Raw genomic sequence first — 23,470 nt, forward strand, 5'->3', positions numbered from 1 at the left:
GCGACTCTACCTCAGAAGAAGCAAGTGAGCGTTGTTTCCATTACTTTACGGAAATTCACTTAATCACATTCAATTGGATCATTGAGGAATGATTGCGGCGTTGTGTTTTTTCTTTCGTGTTTCTGTGTGAGTCATTTGAGCGGTGCTGGGAAAGAAGAAAAAACTCCGGCAGGTGCCCACTGGTTTTCTGCGGTGGAGAGAAGGAGTGTTGTGCGGAAGAAAAGAAGAGGGGCAAACAAGGAAAGACAGGAAGAAAGGAATAAGAAAAAGAGAAAAGGAAAAAAATTGAACCATCAGATCGATGAAAACTAAACCAAGTGTCAAGGGAAACGAAAAGCATAATAGCAGGAGTCAAGTTCAAAAATTATACAAAGTTTCACAAAGAAGATCCATATATGTTTCAAATGCTATATTCCTTCGAATAGGCTATGGGTGATAAATTATGAATTGCAAAATACAAAAAATATGTTGCAACTTGCAGGGGATGCATGACCCACTAGTCCTTTGGTCAGCAAAAGAGTGTATATAAGTAGTAGTGTCATTAGTATCAATGTAACATTTCATTTTTTAAAATTAATTTTAAAAAATTATTATTTATAAATATATAGAGTTTAATAAAAAATGATGAAGTTTTTGTAATTAAATAAATAAAAATAAATAATTTGAGAAAAAATAAAAAAATATTTATTTGACAAAAAATAAAATAGAATTTTTTTTATAAAATAAATAAATAAATAGAGTGAGAGTACTCTAATTATAAATAAAAACATCTTAAATCAATTTATATTTCTGTGTTTTTTCTTTCTTTCTCAAATTTATTTTTTCTTTCTCCCACTTCCAAATTTTTTTTTTCCGCATACACTTGAATCTGTCTAGGTAAAATGAAGATCCCGGACTCACTCATCATTGGATCGTCGTGAAATTTAAGTACTAGGTTTGCAACTCATTTTTAGCATTCTCACATTTTGGAGTTGTGAAAAAATGTCAGAGCTAACAAATGAAGAGCACAGACAGTGCTACGAAATGGCTAAGATCATGCCAAGGACTAGGTCATCTTTATTTTGATTTAATTAACATATCATTATTCTGTTATTTTGTGTAACTAACTTACCTTATTTTGTTATATCAAATGTAGATTTACAGTGAAATTAGTAGGTCTTTTACTGTGAAGTGGAAAAACGTATTTGACCGTTTATGGCATTTCATTGACAAGGATGAAAATTTCCATACCATTATCTACAACCAAGATTTGGACAAACCAACTATTGTAGCATGGTGGACAACACTAAGAGATTTTTATCACCTAACCGAAGATCATCTAGTGTGGTTAACTCATTATGATAAAAGTGTATTCTTTTTCACAATATTCAAGAGCAGTAGCCTTTCAAAATCATTTCCAAGATAACATTCATTATTCCATCAAGTGTCAAGTTTCGTCACTTTCAAGGTGTATCTCACTTCACACAAAGTTATTTGCAGCAGCCAGGTAAGTAACTTTCCAATTTAGTTGCCAACAATTCTTTATCTTCCAAGTTTTATATTTCATAAATTGCTGACATAACATTATTCTTAATATTAGGACGTTCCAAATACCATGTATTATTTTCTTAAAGGTAAATGCTGGACTCATTTGTATTTGGAGAACATTACAAAATGTCGGTTTGTGTTCAATTACTGGAGAAAGACAGTTAAAATTTGAGCTGGGTGAAAATATTTTTGTGAAACCCTGTCCTTCAAAACTGACATGGAAATTGTCTTTGAATTCTCTGATCCAACCTTTAACCATATTTTATTTTGGTCATGTTTATGAATTAAATTCAACATTAGGACTTGGAACATTATTATGACTTTGAACATTATTAGGACTTGAAACATTATTCCTTTTAATTATTAGGAATTTCCTAACTATGCTTTTGCTACAAACAATTTGTCTAATATTATTCCTTTGTTAGTTACCAATTTCTTATATAATAGTTATTTTACTATGTGTTGATCATAATTTTTTTGCAATGTTGAAATAACATTGTGCAACAAAAAATATCTTTTAGTAATTAATTTGATCATGTTTATGAATTAAATTATTTTTAATTAATTACTAAATTAAATTTTAAGCAATCTAATGTTAAATTTTAGTAATTTTTCAAAAGTTTATATATATTATAATTTTTTTAAAAAAATATAATTACTGAATACATTTGATTTATACCACTATAAAATAATATTAGAAAATCAATATTTTTTTGTACCACAATAATATCACAAAATCAATATTTTTCTAATTGCTAATTTTTTTTAAAAAAAAATTCACACAATTACTAAAATTATTACAAAAAAATTTATAACAAAAAATTTATTTTTAAAATTGATAAAATTATACTTCATATAATTTTATTCAAAATTTTAAATTTTTTTTTATGAACCTACGGATCATCAATCCGTATGATTCATATGGATTACTAGTAATCCGTATGAAGCATACGGATCAACAATCCGTATGAACATATGGATTGCTAATCTATAGGTTTGCAATTTCTTTTTGCATAACTCTTTTTTTTCGGTGACGAAAATCGACCAAATTTCATCGTATACTCCTGAATAATGCATGTACATCATCGGAGACCAAATAAACTTCAAAATCGAGCTTAATGGAAGCAACTAGCCCTAAGTGGCTGAGATTTTACGAAAAAAATGACGCTGTAGAAATGAAAAACTACTCCTACTGTTTATAACCAAAAATGCACATAAGGGTATTTCCAACATTTATGAAAATTAGTGGATGCCCCAAGTAATTTCCTTCTATTTTTTTACATTATGATTTGAGCCCGTGAACCAATCCGTTATCCACAGACTTTTGGCAAACCTATGTGGACCTAAAAGTAAAATCCATTTAATTTACGAATTGGGCTTTACGGATCAGACTGATCTTTAACCCACCCCTATAAATATGTCACCATTTGTTGGTTGAGACTTGTACTAGCAGCACGGGGTAAAATTGAGTTTGTTTGCAACACTTCTTCATCTTGTTTGCAGGAAGATATTGGCGGAGAGCTCCAACTGTGTGTGTTGACTGCTACTTGCTGCTAATTTAGGATTTTGGCAGTTGTATACGATATGCATGCATGAGGTGTTGCTGCCTTGTGTTTCTTGTACGACTATTTCAGCGATACCAACATGCATGGTTGTTGCTAGTTTGTACGTACAAAATTTATGCATTAATTATGTTGTTTTAAAATTTTAAATTTTTAGTTATACGATAAGTACGCATTTACGATTGCCAATTGTGAGGCAATCATTACATACATTAAAATAGAGCCTTGTGCTTGTAGATGGAGGCTTATGAGGTAAAAATATGCCCACGTGGGATATCCTAAATGTTTTACGGCAAAATCAAGATCTAGATGTTGTTTGATGATCACATAAAGGTGCAACAGTTTCACAACATATCATGCTTCACTGGCTTCATTCAATTTGGCAATCAATTTTGTGCCCATCTACTCGTTTCATCACGAAAGAAGACCCCTATACCTTATTTTATTTATTTAGGTTACCTAAAAGAATATTTCTTTGAAAAGACATGCAACAACATCACAACAGAGGAGAAGGTTACACAAAATAAGATGAAATCAAATAAAATGTATTGCATCTCCTTTTTATTAAAAAAAGATCTTTGACTTTTTCTTTTCTTTAATATTGCATTGGATGTAATAGATCAGACTTTTCTAATAAAATGATAAAACTTATAATTTTATTTATAAAACAGATTCATTTTATAAAATAAATTCTTCCATATTTTTAAAAATTGAATTATTTTTATACATTTCTTTTAAAGTATCTATTTCATTTTGTAATTCATGTCATTAAAGTATTTGTATCAAATTGATTTGGTAACATTTTCTTTAATTAGTTACTCAGTTAAGATATTTATATTATTATTCAAATTTATTCAATAAATATCATATATAATAATATATGTATAAATCACAATTAAAATAACGTTCTATCACATGAATTAATTTAAAATTTTTTCACAATTTAAATTTCAAATTCTATTTTAATTATATTAACATAGTGTAATATTTTCCAAACAATTAAAGAGATTTAGTTAATGAATCTGGAGTGTTGGTAATATTTTTTAAATAATTAACACAATTAGTATAGGAGTTAAAAAAAAAAGGAAGAGTGAGCGTAATTTTACGAACTTCCGGATGATAAGTGTAATGTACTCGGAAAAATTAATCTTCTACCAGTTGAATAAACCTATATATATATTAATCACTATATTAATATTTTTAACGATGTATATGCAACTGTTAATACAACCTTACACTTTTTAATTATTCTATAATATGATCTACTATACAAGACTGACTTGATTTTAAACCATCTGTCAAACTTAGAATAAGAGTTCGGCCGACTCATCTCGTGTAAATCACTTATTATTTTTTACATTTGTTTAGAGATCATCTGTCTTTTACCTTATTCGGAATAATGTGATTTATAATTGAGTATATTTATTTGAAATTCGAAAGGCTGTATTGTACTTTATTCTAGTATTTTAACAAGTATAGAAAAAATAATTAATTGAGCATATCGATCCGTTGAAACTTGAAACCTCTTTACCCGCAAGAATATGATTACATGAGCCCTATACAATATTGTAAAGTGATTTACCTTATTGTATTAACTACTAATTGTGCTACGCGTTGCCATTGCCGGCTACTTTTTTTACCAGCCAAAGAATTTTAATTTGAGAATGATTACAAAGTACCCAATCCTTTTATCAAAGTGCAGTCTAACACCCGAATATTTTTGTAGACTACTACTACTATTAAAAAGATAGTCTACGACACATATTTTATGACCGTTATAAGTAAACCGTTTTAAATATGATACGATAACATTTTTATAAATTAAGACAATGAAAATTATTTTTAATGACACACATTTTAAAATAATTATTATGAATCATCTTAAAATATAACTGTGTGACAATGTTGTAATTAGAGAATATGAAAAGGACGACAGTTACTAACACAAAACCGTCTTGGTTTTTTATTTCCAAATCTGAAATCCCTAGCTTCAATTCCCCCTCGAACTATCACAATGTCGTCCCTCCCTCGAACTCTCCCTCTCTAGCTCACCCACTCTCTAGCTCAACTTAGATGACCACATTTTTTGAGTTGTCGTTTGAACTCAATGGAGATGGAGTTTTGTTCACCATCTCTAATAATTATGACTCACATTTGTCTTCTATGTTTTCAGAGATGCCTTATCCAATCATATCCAACGCAACATGAAAAAGGTTTTCAGAGATTCCTTCAAGAGGTGGGCGCAGGCCACCACAGGGGTTTTGAGGCTCACGGAGACAACCTACGACAATGCCGACATCAAGGTAGGGTTCAGAATATTCAACAATATTTGGGACCAGGTGTTTAGCCTAAGCTTTATCATACTGCAACCTGGTTCTAATGTCACGACAGGGGACATACGCCTCAAAGGTGCCATTTTAGGTCGCTGCCGAGTGAAAAAGAGAGCCTGTCGTGGGAGAACGGAGTTTTGGACTTGGAGAGTGCGGCGATGCATCTTCTAGGGCTTGATCACTCTAACAAAGAGGACTCTGTTATGTACCCTAACGTATTGCCATGGCAGCAACGAAAGGTGGAGCTCTCGGTTTCTGATATGGAAAACATTCAGCGTCACTACACTAACGGCATCTCTGGCCACAGTGGGCGTTGGGGAGTGCTTTTAATCACTATCTTGTCTCTTGGATTTGCTTACGAGCTTCTTTAATTTTGTATTCGTATTTGGGTTTATGAGCTTGTTGGGAACAATTTTATGACTGTTGACTTGAATATAATGCATGTGTTGTTCCCCAAACCGTGATTTATTAACTTATTGCATTAGCAAATTAAAGATTATCCACTGTTGTATAAATTTAATTATAGACCATTAAGCTGGTATAACTTTTATGTCTTGTTAATATAAGAAATTAAAAGGGTGCGTGAATATTTACTACAGATTCTGGACTGTATGTAATGTGATTAACCACTAGTTATATACGTACCATAAAAGAAAATACTTTGGGAGCCAGAACAAATTAAATCTTACTACATATTAACTTCCTTTTTTATATTTTTAATTTTGGATAAAAATATTTTTACTCCATCTGAAATATGGGAAATTTAAAATTAGTCTCTCTAAATTTTTTTGTCTCAATGTCTCTAAAATTTTAACATGCTACTTCATTTAGCATGTTAATTTGTTACTAAACAATGTATCTAGCACCATATGATTACCAATTTTTCATTTTCTGTCAGTTCACCCTGTGACATTTTTTCACATTCTTTGGCCATTCTTAGGGATTCTTGGAGCATCTTTCACCTCTTGATCATGGCGCACTTGATGCCTTGGATTTTTTGGAGGTTTAAAATGCATGGGCTGGGATTTTTTAAGATCAAGGTTATTGTCACCTAAACACGTGGTTTTCTTTTCTATTTCTACCATCTTAAAATACTTTTATGCTTGTATTTATTGATCTTAGTTTGGGGTTTGAATTTCTTTTTATCATGACCATCTAAGCTTATATCATGAGGGATGTTGTGACTTGAATATTATGAATTTTTCTAATAATGTGTTGTTGTCTTATTGTACTTAATTTTGAATTTGGGAATTGACTTTAAATTTATACTATAGTGTTAATTAATAGATTAATTAGTAACCATCCATAGAGACGTTCCCTAATGTTCCACTCAATTAATTATACTTTTAGTAGTTTTTAACCAGTGAAGTTCAAATAATTAAGACGAAAAAAATAGCAAAAGAAATATATTAAATGGCCACAAACATAGGGGACCGTGCTTTGGACACAATGGGCTTGCTTATGGGTTTTAGAAGGTAGCTTATATGGTACTGTATAACATTTTGAGCAAATGCCTCTTGTGCCTTAAGTCATTTTTTTTCTTCATCCTGTTTATTAGAAAAAATAATTTTAACTGATATAGAATTTAGCTAAGAAGTAAATAATTTTTTTAAATTTTTTTAAGGATCAAATTCAAATAATTTAATCTTATTTTCAACACATTAATCATTTTATTTTATGTTGAATCACTTGATTTCAAGTCATATGTTCTTATCAATGAAGTTTCCTCATATATAAAAAAAAGCCCCAAAAATAAAGAAGGCCAAAAAAGGAAAGGGCCTCAATAAATGAAGATAGAAAAAAATAGTGAGTTCATACAAGCAAGCCTTCAGACAATGCCACTTTATCAATCCAGAAAAAGTATGATTGCTCGAAAGGATAAATATATTTAGATGCCCAAAATACTATTATACACCTATAAAAAAGAGTGAATTTTATAGGTATATTAAATATATGATGTGATATGAGAAGAAGAAAAAAAAAGAAATGTTAAAAAACTATTTAAAATTATGGAAAATTCAAAAATAACATATTTAGTACTTGATCCTTTTTCTCTTTGAAGAGGATGAAGTTTACTTTATGATCCTTGTGTTTATTATAAAATTTAATTCGTTAATCACGTTTGAATCAACAAGTTATATATTAGTTCGAATAAAATTAGACTCGGTGTTCTATATTTATTTTTTCATGTGTACTTTTTTATTTATTAAAAAGTTCTAGCATAGTTCCAAATATATTAATTTTATGACTTACTCAAAATAGTTTTAAATTTAAAAAATAACTATTTCTTTTCAATAAAAACGTATAAAAAATTAGGGATGGCATAAGAGAAAGTTCTAGCATAGTAAAAAAATAATTAAAAAATGGTATTCTCACGATGCATAAGAAAAAGTCCCTTATGCATTTTCTTATGATCGATTAGTTGGTGCAAACAAAAATGAAAAAAAATTGCTCCACAAAATAATTCAATCGTGTATTTTTTAAAATTTCTTAAAAAGTTCTAGCTTAGTTCCATATATATTAATTTTAATTATGACTAAAATAGTTTAAATATAAAAACAACTATTTATTTTTTAAAAATATCTTAAAAATAATTAAACAAATAATAATTTTAAAATAATTTTAATTATGACTAAAGTGAATAAGACAAAAAAATTTATAAAAAATAATTATAAAATATTTTTATGGATAAATGAGAGGGGGCATTTTGAAATAATTAAAAAAGATTTAATTTTTAAAATACTTTAATGGATTAATTGGATATTCATCTATAAAAATGTTAATTAATGCATTTTATTAAATTGATCATGAACACATTAAATTTGTGTTTATGAATTTTGAATGGATATTCATAAATGAAATTGTGGTATTTTTGCTAATGATATTTTTGCTCATTATATGTAGTTCATCTCTCTTCTAAGAAGGTAAAAAATTATGCTTTGTTTGACATATTTTTTTGGCATGCTGTGGTATGGTCTACTTTGATTATGCATAACAAAATTGTGTTTCAAGGAGTTTTCTTTTGTTTTGGACTTGATAAAAAAGGTTGTTTTGTAGACATGGTATGAGACTAATTAAGATGAGCAATACTCTCTGTTCTTTTTTAATTGGTGTATTGATCATGTAATTTATCTTTATTTGTTCCTTTGGTTTTGCATTGTAATACATATGTATTAGGATTGGAATACCCATTGTACTTTTTAAAAAAAAAAAATAAATAAAACTTTGTTTAAAAAAAAATGTTAGTCACACTCTCTTTTTAATATTTTCTCTTATACCATTAGCTGAAAAAATTAATAATTTTGGTAGGATTCCGGCCTTTTCTTTTAATGAGGTGTCTCTATTTATCTATATTGATTTAGAAATGAAATCCATCCAAATTGATGACATTTTATAAATTTCAAACAATGCTAATAAAGTATTAGAAAAAGAGTGTCAGAAAAATTTGCTAACATTCCTAAAAAAAGATAAGATCGTATGAGTTTCTTATGTAGAAGCACTTTGGACACTTATTACCAATCCGACTTTAATTGTTTTTTATTTATTCTTCACTACGGTATGTTTGGATCAACTGAAAAAATTAGGTTATTTTAATATTTGATTATATGAATAACAATTATTGGTATAATCCATTATAATCCGAATAAGTTTTTGTTTGAGTTTGTTTCTTGTAAATTTATATATTTTGAGATAATTATTTTTGTATGGATGAAAAAAATAATTAACTTTTACGTAAGAATTTTTTTTTTTTTACAAATTTGAGCTGTTGTCCAAATTATATAACAACTTTTTTTATCCCACAAAAAGCGTATCTCTAAAAATCATCTTTCCCAAAAGAAGTATTGACTTTACTTTTTGTACTCTTAGTCTAGCCAACCGTGATGACTTCCTATTCCCTCTGTCACCAGTCCACACCTTCCAGTGATTGATTTAGGAACATTTAGGATGATATTCTAGGATTGAACCACTTGTCTATGGAAGAAGCAGTTAAGTACCCTTTCATATTGCCCTCACAGCCAAGGAATATACAGGTGCAGCTCCCAAATGATGATATAAAGAGGACACAAGTCACTCACAACAACTCTAGGACACTGAGTGTCACCATCCTAGTTAGGCTTTGGTTGGGGCCTCCTAAACGTTGCCTAACTTGAGTTGTTTTTCATGGTTCTGGTGTACTATATGTCTAGATAATCGTGTTCCACATGCTTTTTTCCTGCTCTGGAAAGATGCTGAGTCATCTATTGTAGATTCTACTATTTCTCCGCGTGTTTTTTTTTTTTTTTTAATTGAGAAAGGTTAACAATTAATATATTATGTTAATGGAGAAATTCGAACGGATGATTTTTTTATCACTCCAACTCTTGTGCATTATTAAACCACCTTATAACTCCCACGATTTCTCAGCGATATGCATATCACATTTATACGTATGATCAAATTTACCAATTAAGTGAAACTCATAAAGTGAAGTTGCATCCCAAATAAAATATCTGTATGTTTGATTCTCCTGGAAGTGCGACAACCAAGTAGTTTTACGGCTGGTTTAGATACATAACTTAAAATATTTATTTGATTAGCGTATTTCGTGATATTAACTTCACTTACTGAAACAGATTATGCTTTTCTGTGCAACCTTTGAAAATAAGATAAGAGTATATGTAAGACATACGCCATTTTCATAACTAAATCCAAATAAATCTTTAGAAATCTCCTTAATCATAATAATATCCCCATAAGTGGCTAGGAACTTTTTCAGACTAGCTATAAAATAGACAAGCATAACAACATTAGCATTGACTAAACTAAAACAACTGCTGAATATCAGGATTGACGAATCTATAGATGCCTCTTTTCTGAAAGTTCATTGCCTTTGTCTTTCATCATGTTTGCAGGCTTCTGTTGTGAATTTGGATGAAGCCCCGGGGAGAGGGGGGGGGGGGGGGGGGGGGGGGGCGGGGGGGGAGAATAGAATAAACTAAATTAATTGTTTTTCGCAACAGTGGTGAAAATTTTAACCTAAACTTTTGGAGCAAAAGATTTATGTTGTGTTTCAATACTTAGGAAGTTCAAAAATATTATAATGTGTTTAGATAAGTAACTTGAAATCCCACAAATGATATAGGCCACTTTTTTTACCACTTAGGGATCCTCTCACTCACTCTATAGGTTTACGGTTGGCTTGGATCTTGTTCAGTGCTTCCCTCAAAATCAATATTACATTTCTCTTTACTTACTGCATAAATGACATTTTTCAGGTAAAAAATCAAAATAAATGGGTCTAATTATATGGCATGCTGTGATATGGTTTGATTGGTGAAACTGAGGTTATCTATAGGAGTGACGGCTAAGACATAATTGGCGTTTTAAGATTTATAAAAATCAGGTTTGGTCTTGATTTTCTTCTAAAGTTAATAGTTCTTCTATTTTCAAAATGGTGCACTAGACCATTTCACCGTGTTATGCAGTGCTGACAGTGTCCTACTTTGGGTCAAACTAGTCTTGATAATTTTTTAATTTATTTTATAACGTCGCACTTCCAAAATAGTTAACTTAAAATCAACTTTCTGAGATGAATCATATAAGATTACTACAAATATAGACAATTTATATGATTTTTTTAACCAAGTACTGATAGAAAATGAAAATAAAATGAGTTAAAGAGGTAAATCTAATTAAATATTTTTTGTTAAAATGAATTTATATACCTCAAATTTTTTGGAATATTTTTTTATCTAACTTCTCGTTAATTAAAATATATAAATTCATTTTAACTTATGCAATGAAATTAAGCATAAAAAACTTATGCAATTAATTGATTCAATTTACATCTTTGATTAATTGATTTTATTTTCTTATCATACAAATACTTTGTCTAATTTATCCAAACTAATTTATACAAGACCAATGAATTCACTAAATGAATTTGAGCTTCAAACACTTCATTTCTCTTTCCCCTTTCTGGGGAAATGAAATTAATGACAGTATTGCTACATAGATAGTTTACAGAAATAATCCTCTTTCTCCGCAGATAAAATTCCAAAACTTGTACAAGGTTAAAATAAGAAAGAAAATAGAAGGCTATCTAAACAAAAAAACAAACAATTGTAACCAATAATATTCTTTTGAAATAAGTATACTCAAATTAAAAGAAGTTCTAAAACCAAATTATCTTTACTTACAAATATATATATATATATATATATTGAAAGAAATTTCAAGATTCTGGGGAGCAGACGAATCCATTGAAAAGAGTCGTCAGTGATCGTAAGAATTAATAATCTCAAAACTCATTCTGGAGAAAATTTAGATTAATTCATATTCCATTTCATCCTTATAATGTCTCTCTGGAAAGGAGACTAGTGTTACAGATCTATCATTTTCAATACGCATGGTAGTAAGAATATGCCACTTTGATAGTACCAGCTCGAGGATTGATAAGATGTTTGAGATCTAACATAATATTTCGGGTTTACTAGCTAGAGAATTGCCTGGGATAATCAAGAGAACTCCTCATGCTGTCTATCGTCATTCAATATATGCCATATTTTAATATTTAAAACCAGAATTTGATTAGTTCTAATGGCCTGCTGTTCTCTCAAACACTCAGGAGCACATCTCTCATCTGTCTCAACCCTATTAGGATTGACTTCAGGTGTTTTAATTTAACCGCAAATTAAACTTCCATAAAACAGTAAAATTGGAAAAAGAAGTCAGAAAATTGAAAACTTCTACCCATCATGTGGTTGTCTAAAATCAAAGCTAACACACTAAATTTAAGGACGATTGAATTGATACAAAGATGCACACTTTATTTTATTTTCAAGATGCCCTAGTACCAAATACCATGGAGAGAAATTTAAAATTAAAATCATTACAAATCCCCTCTTTAATAATTAACTTTACAACTTTACTAAAATAGCCAAACCCTAAGTTCAGATTAAAATACCATGTAGAGAAACTTAAATTAAAATCATTACAAATCCCCTCTCCTACCCAATTAATTTGCACCTTTACTAAAACAGCCATACCCTAAATTCAAATTAAAAGACAATGGAAAGAAACTTAAATTAAAATCATTACAAATCTCCCTCCTATCTAATTAATTTGCATCTTTACTAATACAGCTAAATTTATATCTCACATCCCAACAGATTACTTAGAAGAATTACCTAGTCTCAGTTCTAGGTCGATATTATCATCATCCCCTACTACTGGTGCTTGTACAATAGGGATAAGCATACCTGGTGGCTCCGCCACAGGTAGCTGTGATGACTCAGGTGCTGTCCATAACCGAGTTGCACCACCGAAAACAGAGGTTGGTGCTGCTCCATGCTCAACCACAAGAGGTGTAACCGATTGGAACATTTGGTTGCTTTGATTCAGACACATATATTCAAATTGGGCAAACCTAGCCATTTGTCTTTCTCTCCTATGCGCATTTTGGTGTCCCCCTAGAGCTTGCAAACTCTGAAACTCGCGATGGCAGAAAGGACACTCGATTTTCTTAACCCAGCCATCTCTGAGAGCCTCGTCACTTCTCATAGCCGTCAAAGGGGAACCAAATACCTTCAACACTGAAGGAGAAGAAGAAGAAGAAGAAGAAGAAGGTTTCTTCTCTGAGGATGAGCTCATATTTGGTACTATATTTTTCTATTTCTAACATGAGGAATATGTGTTCAATTCTCTTGTACTGCATATATGATGGCATATAAATTAAGAGAGGAAAAAGTGATGATTGGTACTCGTAAAGCATTTGTCTTCAACCACACAAAACTTGAAAAATCTCCGACTGTGGATTGTGGAAGTTGCAAGTTGCAACAATATCTCGACGTATGGTGACACGAAGTGATTTCATGCTTGTCCATTGTTCAAATGTTGGACAGATCAACCTAAATTCCAGGTCACGCAAGACTATAACTAGAAGTCTAAAAGCTGTCTTTTTTTTTTGTTGGTCTGACTAGTAATCTCAAGTAGAAATGGAGTTAATAAATAATCTTATCGTGACCCAATAAAATTAAAATAATTATATTATGAATTGGACTCATTTTTTATGATTTTTTAATATAGAAATCTTTGACTTATTATATACTCTTCTTATTTTTTTACTATTTACATCTTTTTCCAATTGATGGGTTGAATATCTGCTGAATGTTAAAAAACTGCTGATTCTGCATTAGTAAATTTCTCTTGCAGGTTTTCCATCTCAAAATTCACCTCATTCTTGCTTTAAGAAATGGTCATATGTCATCATTACATCCTGATTCTTATTTTAAAAAATAAGGCATTCTTGTATAGTTTTCGTGAGTTATTTTGTGTTGAAAACAACACTGGGGATTATGAGCTATTGCTTCCTAAATCGTGTTTTGATTCTATTTTAAAGAACTTATTTGAGGTATTGAATGCAAGTTCCTCAGGAAACAATAGGAATTCCTTAAGGGGTGTTTGGTTTAATTGTTTTTTGTTTTTATTTTCACTGAAAACAGAAAACGGTGATAAAAATGTGTTTGGTTGGATTTCTGAAAACATTTTCTATGAAAATAAAAATAGAAAACAACTGGAAAATGAAAACAATAAATTCTCATTTTCAGTTGAGAACAGAAACTTCATTTCGGTTAAAATGAAATTACGGTGATAATGAATATAATTTTAAACAAATCTAAAAATACAAAAAGACAATAAGTCAAATATATGATAAATTTTCAGTATTTTTATTTCATGAAAATAGAAAACAAGAAGTCAAACCAAACATGTTTTCAGAATTTTAATCTTTTGAAAATAAAAACAATTTTCAGAAAGTAAAAACAAGAAATAAAAATAAAAAATGAAAATGCAAATCAAACACATCTTTAGTTATCCCAAACACATGAGAAGACTCAAATCTATCCCAAGTAATATGGGACTTTGTCTATTGTAATTCTCATCAAACAACAACATTTTGTATTAGCTCTATTATGAATTTAGTTTCTAGCTAGATCCAACTTGTACGATTAGATGTTAGTTACAACTTAACATTTTAATTTATTTAGAAATGGATGTTCTAGACAAGATCTTATATACACAAGGAATAATAATTGAATTCAACAAACCAATAATGGAATATGGTAACAGTGGTAATGAATCGCCAGAAATGAATGTTGAAAGGGGGGAACTTCTTGCTGCCATTGGTTTGGCAACAGGAAAAAGGAATTGAAATTAAAATTAAGGGTTTAGGGCATTAAGTGAAACAGTGTGTTTTGATATATGAATAAATCTCAATCAATAATTTCAATCCTATAGTGCAGATGGGTTGAATCGGACACTCTCCAATCCTTCTCAATTTCATAAACAAAAATTCCCAAATTTAAAAAGTAGACATAATTTAAAATTAGTAAAAAGTAATGAAAGGAATATAATTACTTATTTTGTTTATTAAAAAAATCTAAACAAGTGAATCCAACTTTTAATACACTTGTTGCAATTTTATTGGACAATATAAGATGAAATTGTTTAATCTTATTTTTAGTTGAGATTATTTAAACAGCCTTTTTTATCATTATAGTATATACATTTCTAGTTGAGAATATACAAGATTTATATATATATATTCGTTTCAATGCTGAAAAGGGAAGGGGAGGACTGATATATCAATTTCATTATTTAAAGAGTTTGATACATGACATCTATATGACATTCAAAGATAAATACATGTAAATATAATAAATGGTATGATGTAATAAAAACAGAAAGATAAAAAAAATAGTGTTGATCAATGGAGTGTTTGATCAATATACGAGTATTCATATACCATCATTCATGACATTTCTCCTCATATACCATCTTGATCTTAAATCCGGCATTTGCTTACCTAACAATGAGAATGTCAATGTGCAGCACTGGTCGATCATTTACCAAATGATTGTAAGGTATTGGGCCAATTCAAAATCAACCTAATACTGACCAAGGGATACATAACCCCTCTCAATTTCATTTTTTTGTTTTTGTTGAAATAAACAATCCATTTATTCATAGAATATAGAATTGATAGAACTAAAACTAATCGAATGGCTATAAGTAACCATTCTTTTAATGTAGAATTAGACATTAATTTAGAAATATAAAATTCCTAATTATTATTATTAGTTACTTTACTAAAATTTACAATAATAATATTTTTGAAATAATCAAATAGATATCTATTTGATAAAAGATATTAATGCGGTGTCCATTCATGTCTATATCTTACGGTATACATTTATACTATTTTTTATTCTTATTATCAGAAATAAGTGATAGTATAAAATACAATTTCACTAATTTCTTATAATAAAAACCTGAGGTGTACCTAACATCTTTGAGAGCTTTTCTATGATAAATCATAACATGCACAATATTTCCTTAGCCAAAGTGGTTTGTTCACAAATTTTTTACTCATCCCAAGTTACTTCAATGTCGTGTTTACTTCTTAACTAATTTTCTACTTTAGCAAATTTAATTTTATAATCATTACAAGCTTTAAAAAATATATATTGTAATTAGATTTTCAAAAAAGCTTAACAGTTGACATAAGGATGAGTTAGATATAGATAAGAATTGCAACAACGAATATTCTTAAATGTAAAAGTAGTGCTGTACCTCCCTTCAAATTCGGGATTCTTCCTATATGTGGGTGCAAACCTGGCAAATTTATCAACTTGGGATCCGGTGTTGGAAAAGGCTCCTCAAATGTAAAGCAAACACTTGTCTTCGGAGCTTGGATCCTACTCACTAAATCAGTCTAATCAATGTAAACAAAAGAATTGATATTAAAAAAAAAAACCAGTCTTATCATTTTGTTCAGTCATATCTTCCCCTCCTCTATCTTATGCGCCTTCATTGGGTCTCACCACTACTCTCACGATAATTGTTCAGAAAAAAAATGTAGTTTAGGGTTAAAATATATTAAAAGCACTAAACTCCATGTTGGAAAAGTGGATTTGGAAATTAAAGTAGAGAATATTTATAGGGTTAATATAAATCACTAGAACTGGGAAAATGATCATGGCGGAGATATTAATTTATGTTTCGTTGACAAGGAGAAATATATCTATGTTTAATTGTATAGGTGGTAGGGATGGTGGGTTTATCTCCTTTTGGTAATTGGGTGCTATGTTGTCATGTAATTGTAAGGTTTGTCATTATTGCCTAATTTCTTGAATAAGTAAAGCAGCATGCAAGACATGAGTACTCTAATATTATAGGTAAGTCGTTATCAGTCCTTCGAATAAATTTTGGGGGAAAAAAATTGGTGCAGAAATAATTTTAAATTATTTTCACTAATTGGAGTACAAGGGGTTTGTGCATCTTTTATCTTTGATGATATATAGACACCTTTATATATCAAACATTTTGATATCTATTATTTTTTTAATCTTTTTTTATTATTACATCGTATTACCTACGACATGTATACTTCTCTTTCTTTTCTGTTTAGGTGTTGAATGAGTTTGGTTTCCACCAAACAATTCTCAAATACAAATTGACATAATATGATTTTTTTTATAGTAAAAATAACTCAGAAAAAAAGTGTTTAAAATATGGATTATCATCTCGCTAACCTCTTCCCTTTAGGACATCATTTTAATAGCTAGGTATCCGGTTAACAAGTCTTTTATTGACAAAGCTATTTTTGTTTTCATTAAAAAGAAATAAAATCTTATCGTAGCTTTTTCGGCAAAAACTTGATAGTCAACAAAGAAAAGAGACCCTCATAGATGATTTGCAATTTTGCATGATTCGCCTATATAGTAGATTAGAGAAAGTGAGTAATACTTTTTTTAACAAACATTGTGATTAAGTAGAATGGGAAAGTCTTCAAATATTGTTGGATAAGACGCCTGTAAGATGTTAAAATTGCCAGCAAACCCCATTTCTACAGACACTTAAACCCAGAGAAAGTGAGTAATATGACAACAATAATGTTGGGTATATATATCAGATCAAATATCTGAGGAGATATCGTCGTACAATTGAGTGAGACAGAATTATTGATGATTATTCTGCTTTTTTAAACATTTCAATCTTTCCTCTTCTGTACATTCAACACAATGTGTACCAAAAATAAAACTAATCGTTTATTATAATTTTATTATTTATACTATTTTATATAACATTATTTTTCTTTTTATCTCTTCATCGCTTCCACTATTTTATCACACACTTCTCTCAATTTTTCCTTATTGTAAAAAAATTGATTTTTTAAGATTTATTATTTTACCCTAGAAAAGATTTATTAATATTAGTTTAGCCTGTAAATTAGACGACATAAGGCACGTTAAATTCTACCAAACAGAAATTGAAGAAACATAAAGCAAGTTTATATAGAGAGTGGAGGTATATATTAAGTAGTCATGAGATACTTAACTAACTTTTAATTTAAACCATATTAACTTTAGATTAAATCATTGGAGTGAAAGTTCTTCACACGCAAAAGTATGAATGTATGAATACTAACCAGAAATTTGTTTAATACATTATTGATATACATTGAAATCATTATAATACTACTTTCGAATTTTGAAATATATAAAAATAAAAATTTGATAAATATAATTTAGGCTTAAATTATTTTAAGTTCCTATAAATATGGTCCGATTCAATTTTAGTGTTTGAAAAAAAAAATGTTAGTTCATCCCTAACATTTTCTTATGGTTGATGCGTAAATATATATTCATTAGGAACATACGTATCATACACGAGGGTTATATTAGATTAAAATTATTTACTCATTACAATTATTAAATTTTAAGAAGATAAATATTAATGATGGAAAGTAATTTTTTTAGAATTTCATTAAAATATAATAAAGAAAGAAGTTCAAATTAAATAGTCTAAAACTATTAAAAAGGGAGCAATTAAAAAAGATAAATGGACCTAACCCATTGAATTATACCTATATTTACTATATTAATATTCAAATTAGATAAAAATGAAATTCGAATAGTGATTCTTTTATATTTCTTTTTAATACCTTTTTGATTTAGACTCTCTAAGGATCCATTGATATTTTCAAATAACTCTTCTTGTTTCTGGGAAGGTCTTATAACAAAATTTATGTTCTTTCTTTACTCAAAAAAGACTTTATTCTTTATTTTTATTCTTATAGTGTAAATTGATATCTCCTTATATGTATTAACAAATTTAAAATAAATAAGCCAATGATTCTTTTTACTTTATGTTAATTATTAAATATTATATATATATATATATATATATATATATATATATATATATATATATATATATATAACTTTTACTTTTGAAATATAACCTATAATCTTTATAAATACATTAAAATTGGATGAAATGGAGAATAAAAGTATTACATTAGCATAAGCATTAAAAACAAATGTATCTAAACTAAAAGGTATAAAGAAACATAATAAGGTGCAATACAAATTTGAGGGTACAAGTGCGAAGATAATTGACAGAAAAATATAACAACTAAAACTTCAAAATTGATTTTGAGCTAAGAAAAAACAACCCCCCATTGCTTTAACCCCACTCTTGATTGAAAGTTATTTCATTTTAATAACAAACACTTATCCTAAGTTTGATTCATACTAAGTTTGATTTAATTCTTCATGATTTCACACCACCAAACTAAACATGCACCTTTCGAGGAGGATTGACAATCCTTTGTCATGCAAAATACAAAACTTTTCGAACTTGGACACCGGTCCACACCTTCCTGATCAAGGGACATTGGAGCAATGCACAGAGGTCATCTTCAAGGATTGGACCACTTGTCTGTGGAAGAAACGGTTAAGTACCATTTCATATTGCCCTCACAGCCAAAAGGAATAAGTGCAGATCCTAAATGATGATATAAAAAGGACTTAAGTCACACAACAACTCTAACACTGGTGTCACCATCTTAGTTGGCTTTGGTTGGGTCCTCCTAAACGTTGCGTACCTTGGGTTTGTTTCCATGGTTCTGTGTTGTACTATAAATATAGGAAATCGTGTTACACTAGCTTTGTTCTGAGAATGATGCTGAGTCATCTAGTAGATGGATTCTATATATTATTTCTCAACGGTGTGCGAATCCACAACTTGTTTCTCCAAGCATAATTGTATGTGATCAAGTTTATCAATTAAGTGAATGAGTGAAAGTGTGAAACTCATAAAGTGAAGACACATCCCAAATAAAATATTTGTATGATAGATTCTCCTGGAAATGCTAACAATGCAACCAAGTAATTTTAAGGCTGATTTAGATAAATAATTTAATTAAATACTTATTTATTTAGCATATTCCGTGATAATTAACTTAGTTACTGAAACAGATTAAAAATAAATTATTCTATTATGCTTTCTCTTTGTACGTAGCCCATTCAAATAAGATATAAAAAAAATTGGAAAACTATGCATGGACAAGAAGAGACTGATAAATATGTGTTTCTATAAAGATAAAAGAAAAAGAAGAATAGATATAATGATATAATGCAGCAAGAAGAGACTGATAAATAAAAATAAAGAATGTCAATCAAGTGTATATCCTGTACAAGTGTCAATATATATCATTACTCTAATTCTTTAGAAATCTCCTTAGAACTTAATCATAATATCTGCTCTATATATAAGTGACTAGAAACTTTCTCAAACTAGTATAATATAAAATAGACAAGCATAACAACATTAGCATATTGACTAAAACTTAAACAACTGCAGAATATCAGGACTGAATCTGAAGATGTCTCTTTTCTGACAGTTCATTACTCTTCATGTTTGCAGGCTTCTGTTGTGATGAAGGCTCCAGGGAGCCGTGAAAATTTGAACCAAAGTTTTTGGAGGAAAAGATTTATGTTGTATTTCAATACTTAAGAAGTTCAAAATATTATAATTTGGATAGATAGGTAACTTGAAATTCCACAAATGATATATATATATATATATATATATATATATATATATGTCACTTTTTTATTATATATGCAGGGATCAGCTCACAGCTCACTCACTCTATCTGGCCAAGGCTTATGGTTGGCTTGAAATTGGATCTTATTCAGTGCCTCTCTCAAATATTACATCTCTTTGCCTACTGCATGCACTGGACGTACTTTTCTCCAGCAAGAAATTAAACAAAAACAAATGAATTTATTTTGTGAGAATAATTCAAATTTATAATTTCAAATATCTAGGATGTTGGCCAGTAGAGGAGGCACTGCACCCTAAGTGAGATGAGGATCATAATTAGAGAAGATTTTCTTAAGTTTGTCTAAAAAAAATTGTAAAAGATTTATCAAGTTTGTTCAGAAAACTTAGGCTTTGCCTAGAAAACTTGTTATAAAAGGTTTCTCAAGTTTGTTTTAGAGATTTGTTTTCTCAATGGTAACACTTTTATACTTGTATTGTGATTAAGAACACCCCTCTAAGCTTTCACATTATCAAGAAAATTTTCGACAAATATTACAATGATTTCATAATGATTCACCTTCAGTTTCATCAAGTTTTAATAATTGTTTGACTAATCACCAAGTTACACAATCATCAATTCTGATATTATCCTAAAATTTGAATTTCAAACCTAACTTAATCTCATATTTAAAAATAACAAAAGACACAATTTAACACCTCTTACCTACTTATGTACATGTAAACATCTCAATGCTTATTCAAGATGATTGAATATAAATTTGAAAAGTTCTACTTGTGTTCTTGTATAACATCACGGTTAACACACAAAAAAACAAGGATGATTGAGCTGATACAAAGATACGTGCACTTTACTTTTATTTTCAAGATGCCCTACAACCATAGACCATGGAGAGAAATATAAATTAAAATCATTACAAGTTCCCTCCCCTATCCAATATTATTAATTTGAACCTTTACTAAAACAGCCAAACCCTAAATTAAAATTAAAATACCATGGAGAGAAATTAAAATTAAAATCATTACACATCCCCTTTCCTACTCAATTAATTTGCACCTTTACTAAAACAGTCAGGCCCTAAATTTACATCTCACATCCCAGATTCCTTATTAGAATAAATACCTAGTCTCAGTTCTAGATCGATATTATCATCAACCCCTACTACTGGTACTTGTACAACTGGGGGAACGTTACGGTGGTGGCGCGTACCAGCTGGTGGCTCCACCAAAGGTAGCCTTAGTGATGACTCAGGTGGTGGCTGTGCTGTCCAGATCCGAGTTGCAACGCCAAAAACAGAGCTTGCTGATGCTCCATGAGCAACCACAAAAGGTGTAGCCGATTGGAATATTTGGTTTCTTTGATGTAGACGCATATACTCAAATTGAGCCAACCTTGCCATTTGTCTTTCTCTCCTGTGTGCATTTTGGTGTCCCCCCAACGCTTGCATATTCTGAAATTTGCGATCACAAAATGGACACTCGATTTTCTTACCATGATCCTCGTCACTGCTCGTAGCCGTCATAGGGAAACCGAATAGCTTCAACACCAAATTCGGAGAATAAGAAGAAGAAGAAGAGGAAGGTTTGTTCTCTGAGGGTGAGTTCATACTCGGTACTATGTGTATATGACATCGGGAATATGTGTTCAATTCTCTTGTAGTGCATATAAAGAGAGAAAAAAGTGATGACTGGTAAAAGCATTTGTCTTCAACCACACAAAAAGTTGGATAATCTCCGACTGTGGAAGTTGCAAGTTGCAACAATATCTCAGGGTATGGTGACACACGAAGTGGTTTCATGCTTGTCCATTGTTCAAATGTCGGACAGGTCGACGTCGACCTAAATCCCATGTCACAAAAGACTTTAATTACTGAAAAAACCTAGAAGTCTAAAAGCTGTCTTTGTTGTTATCATTATGGCATATATTGCTAGTAGAAAATATACAATCTGAGATATATACGTATATTCGTAAAAAATACAAAAGGTTTTTCAAGTTTCATCAAAAAGGACAAGGATTAATGAGGAGGGAGAGTTTAATATATAGTATATTGATTTCATTATCTATAGAGAAATGTTTAAAGAGTAATTAATGTATGATATCTGTGCTTGTTATGTTCGGTCTAAACTCTCTTTTCTAATGGAAAAACATGTGAACTGTTTGTCATGATCATCACTTATTTGATACACTGTGGTGTGATCTACTTTTGATTATATTAATATTGTGTTTCAAGCTAGCTTTTGATTTCAATGATTTTTTGACTTGATAAAGGGTAGATATCGTGAACTTGATTTAAGGGCCTAGATGGATATATAATAATCATCAATGTTCTTTTTTCTATGGGTATGTTGATCCTTTCTTTTGGTGAATAGGGTATACTGATCCTGTTATGTAATGCTTTTTATCCCTTTAAGATGGGTTTTGTAAGACTTTTGCAAGTAGGTTATAGTACCATTGTAATATCTTTCTTAAGAAAATTTCGTTTGTAAAAAAAGTAATATTCTTTTCTGGTACGTACCCAAACAATATATATCACTTATTATATTTATCTTTTTTTTTCTATTTCTTTCTCTCTTCGAATTGAGGTGTTTATGGAATATTTTTCTTATTTAAACATCAAAAAGTTCATATATTATATTATATTATATTATATATAATTATTTTCATCTCCCACTTATTTATCTTTTTCAATTCATATACAAATATCATAGAAATATTTCTAAAAATAAAAGAGAAATATTTTATTATCTCATTTTGTTGACAAATTTCATGTCAAAGGTTACAAGGTAGACTCTCCTGAAGGGAGCCTAAATCTGGTCTTTGTATTTATAGTGAGTTTTGTTCTGTTTTAAGTTGCCACTTTTGTTGCATGGTTTGGAGAGGCTCGTATACGTTTTTATTTGCTGATCTTGGACGAGATCTATATCAGATTTCTGGCTGGCTGTTAGCATTCCTTATTCCAAGGTACAGCTTGAGTTTTTTTATGAAATTCACTTTTCTTTTTTTTTTTTTCTAAAAAAAAGTTGGGTAACGTCATAAAGATAAAGGAGGTGATGGTCTCCCACATTTAGTAAGCCCATGGCGCCTCAATTATGGGTGAAGCTTGTTTAATTAATATTTAGGTCCAATTTAGATTAAAAATCATAATTATTTATAAGAGA

General features: G+C 29.8%; 3 protein-coding genes across 3 annotated transcripts; 1 reads left to right on the top strand and 2 right to left on the bottom strand.

Moving 5' to 3' along the window:
• The first annotated feature begins 5,293 nt into the window (after positions 1-5,293).
• On the top strand, positions 5,294-5,790 carry LOC114369474 (metalloendoproteinase 2-MMP-like). Its single transcript, XM_028326710.1, has 2 exons — positions 5,294-5,397; positions 5,481-5,790. Exons 1-2 carry the CDS (start codon positions 5,294-5,296, stop codon positions 5,788-5,790), a joined length of 414 nt encoding a protein of 137 aa, XP_028182511.1.
• Positions 5,791-12,571: 6,781 nt separating this feature from the next.
• LOC114369483 (zinc finger protein JAGGED-like) lies at positions 12,572-13,051 on the bottom strand. Its single transcript, XM_028326718.1, has one exon. It carries the CDS (start codon positions 13,049-13,051, stop codon positions 12,572-12,574), a length of 480 nt encoding a protein of 159 aa, XP_028182519.1.
• An 8,351-nt stretch (positions 13,052-21,402) lies between these two features.
• LOC114369494 (zinc finger protein 7-like) lies at positions 21,403-21,918 on the bottom strand. The gene has a single exon (XM_028326730.1). It carries the CDS (start codon positions 21,916-21,918, stop codon positions 21,403-21,405), a length of 516 nt encoding a protein of 171 aa, XP_028182531.1.
• Between the last annotated feature and the right edge of the window lie 1,552 nt (positions 21,919-23,470).

This window comes from Glycine soja, chromosome 2 (assembly GCF_004193775.1).
Source record: "Glycine soja cultivar W05 chromosome 2, ASM419377v2, whole genome shotgun sequence".
NCBI classification, from domain to species: Eukaryota; Viridiplantae; Streptophyta; class Magnoliopsida; order Fabales; family Fabaceae; genus Glycine; species Glycine soja.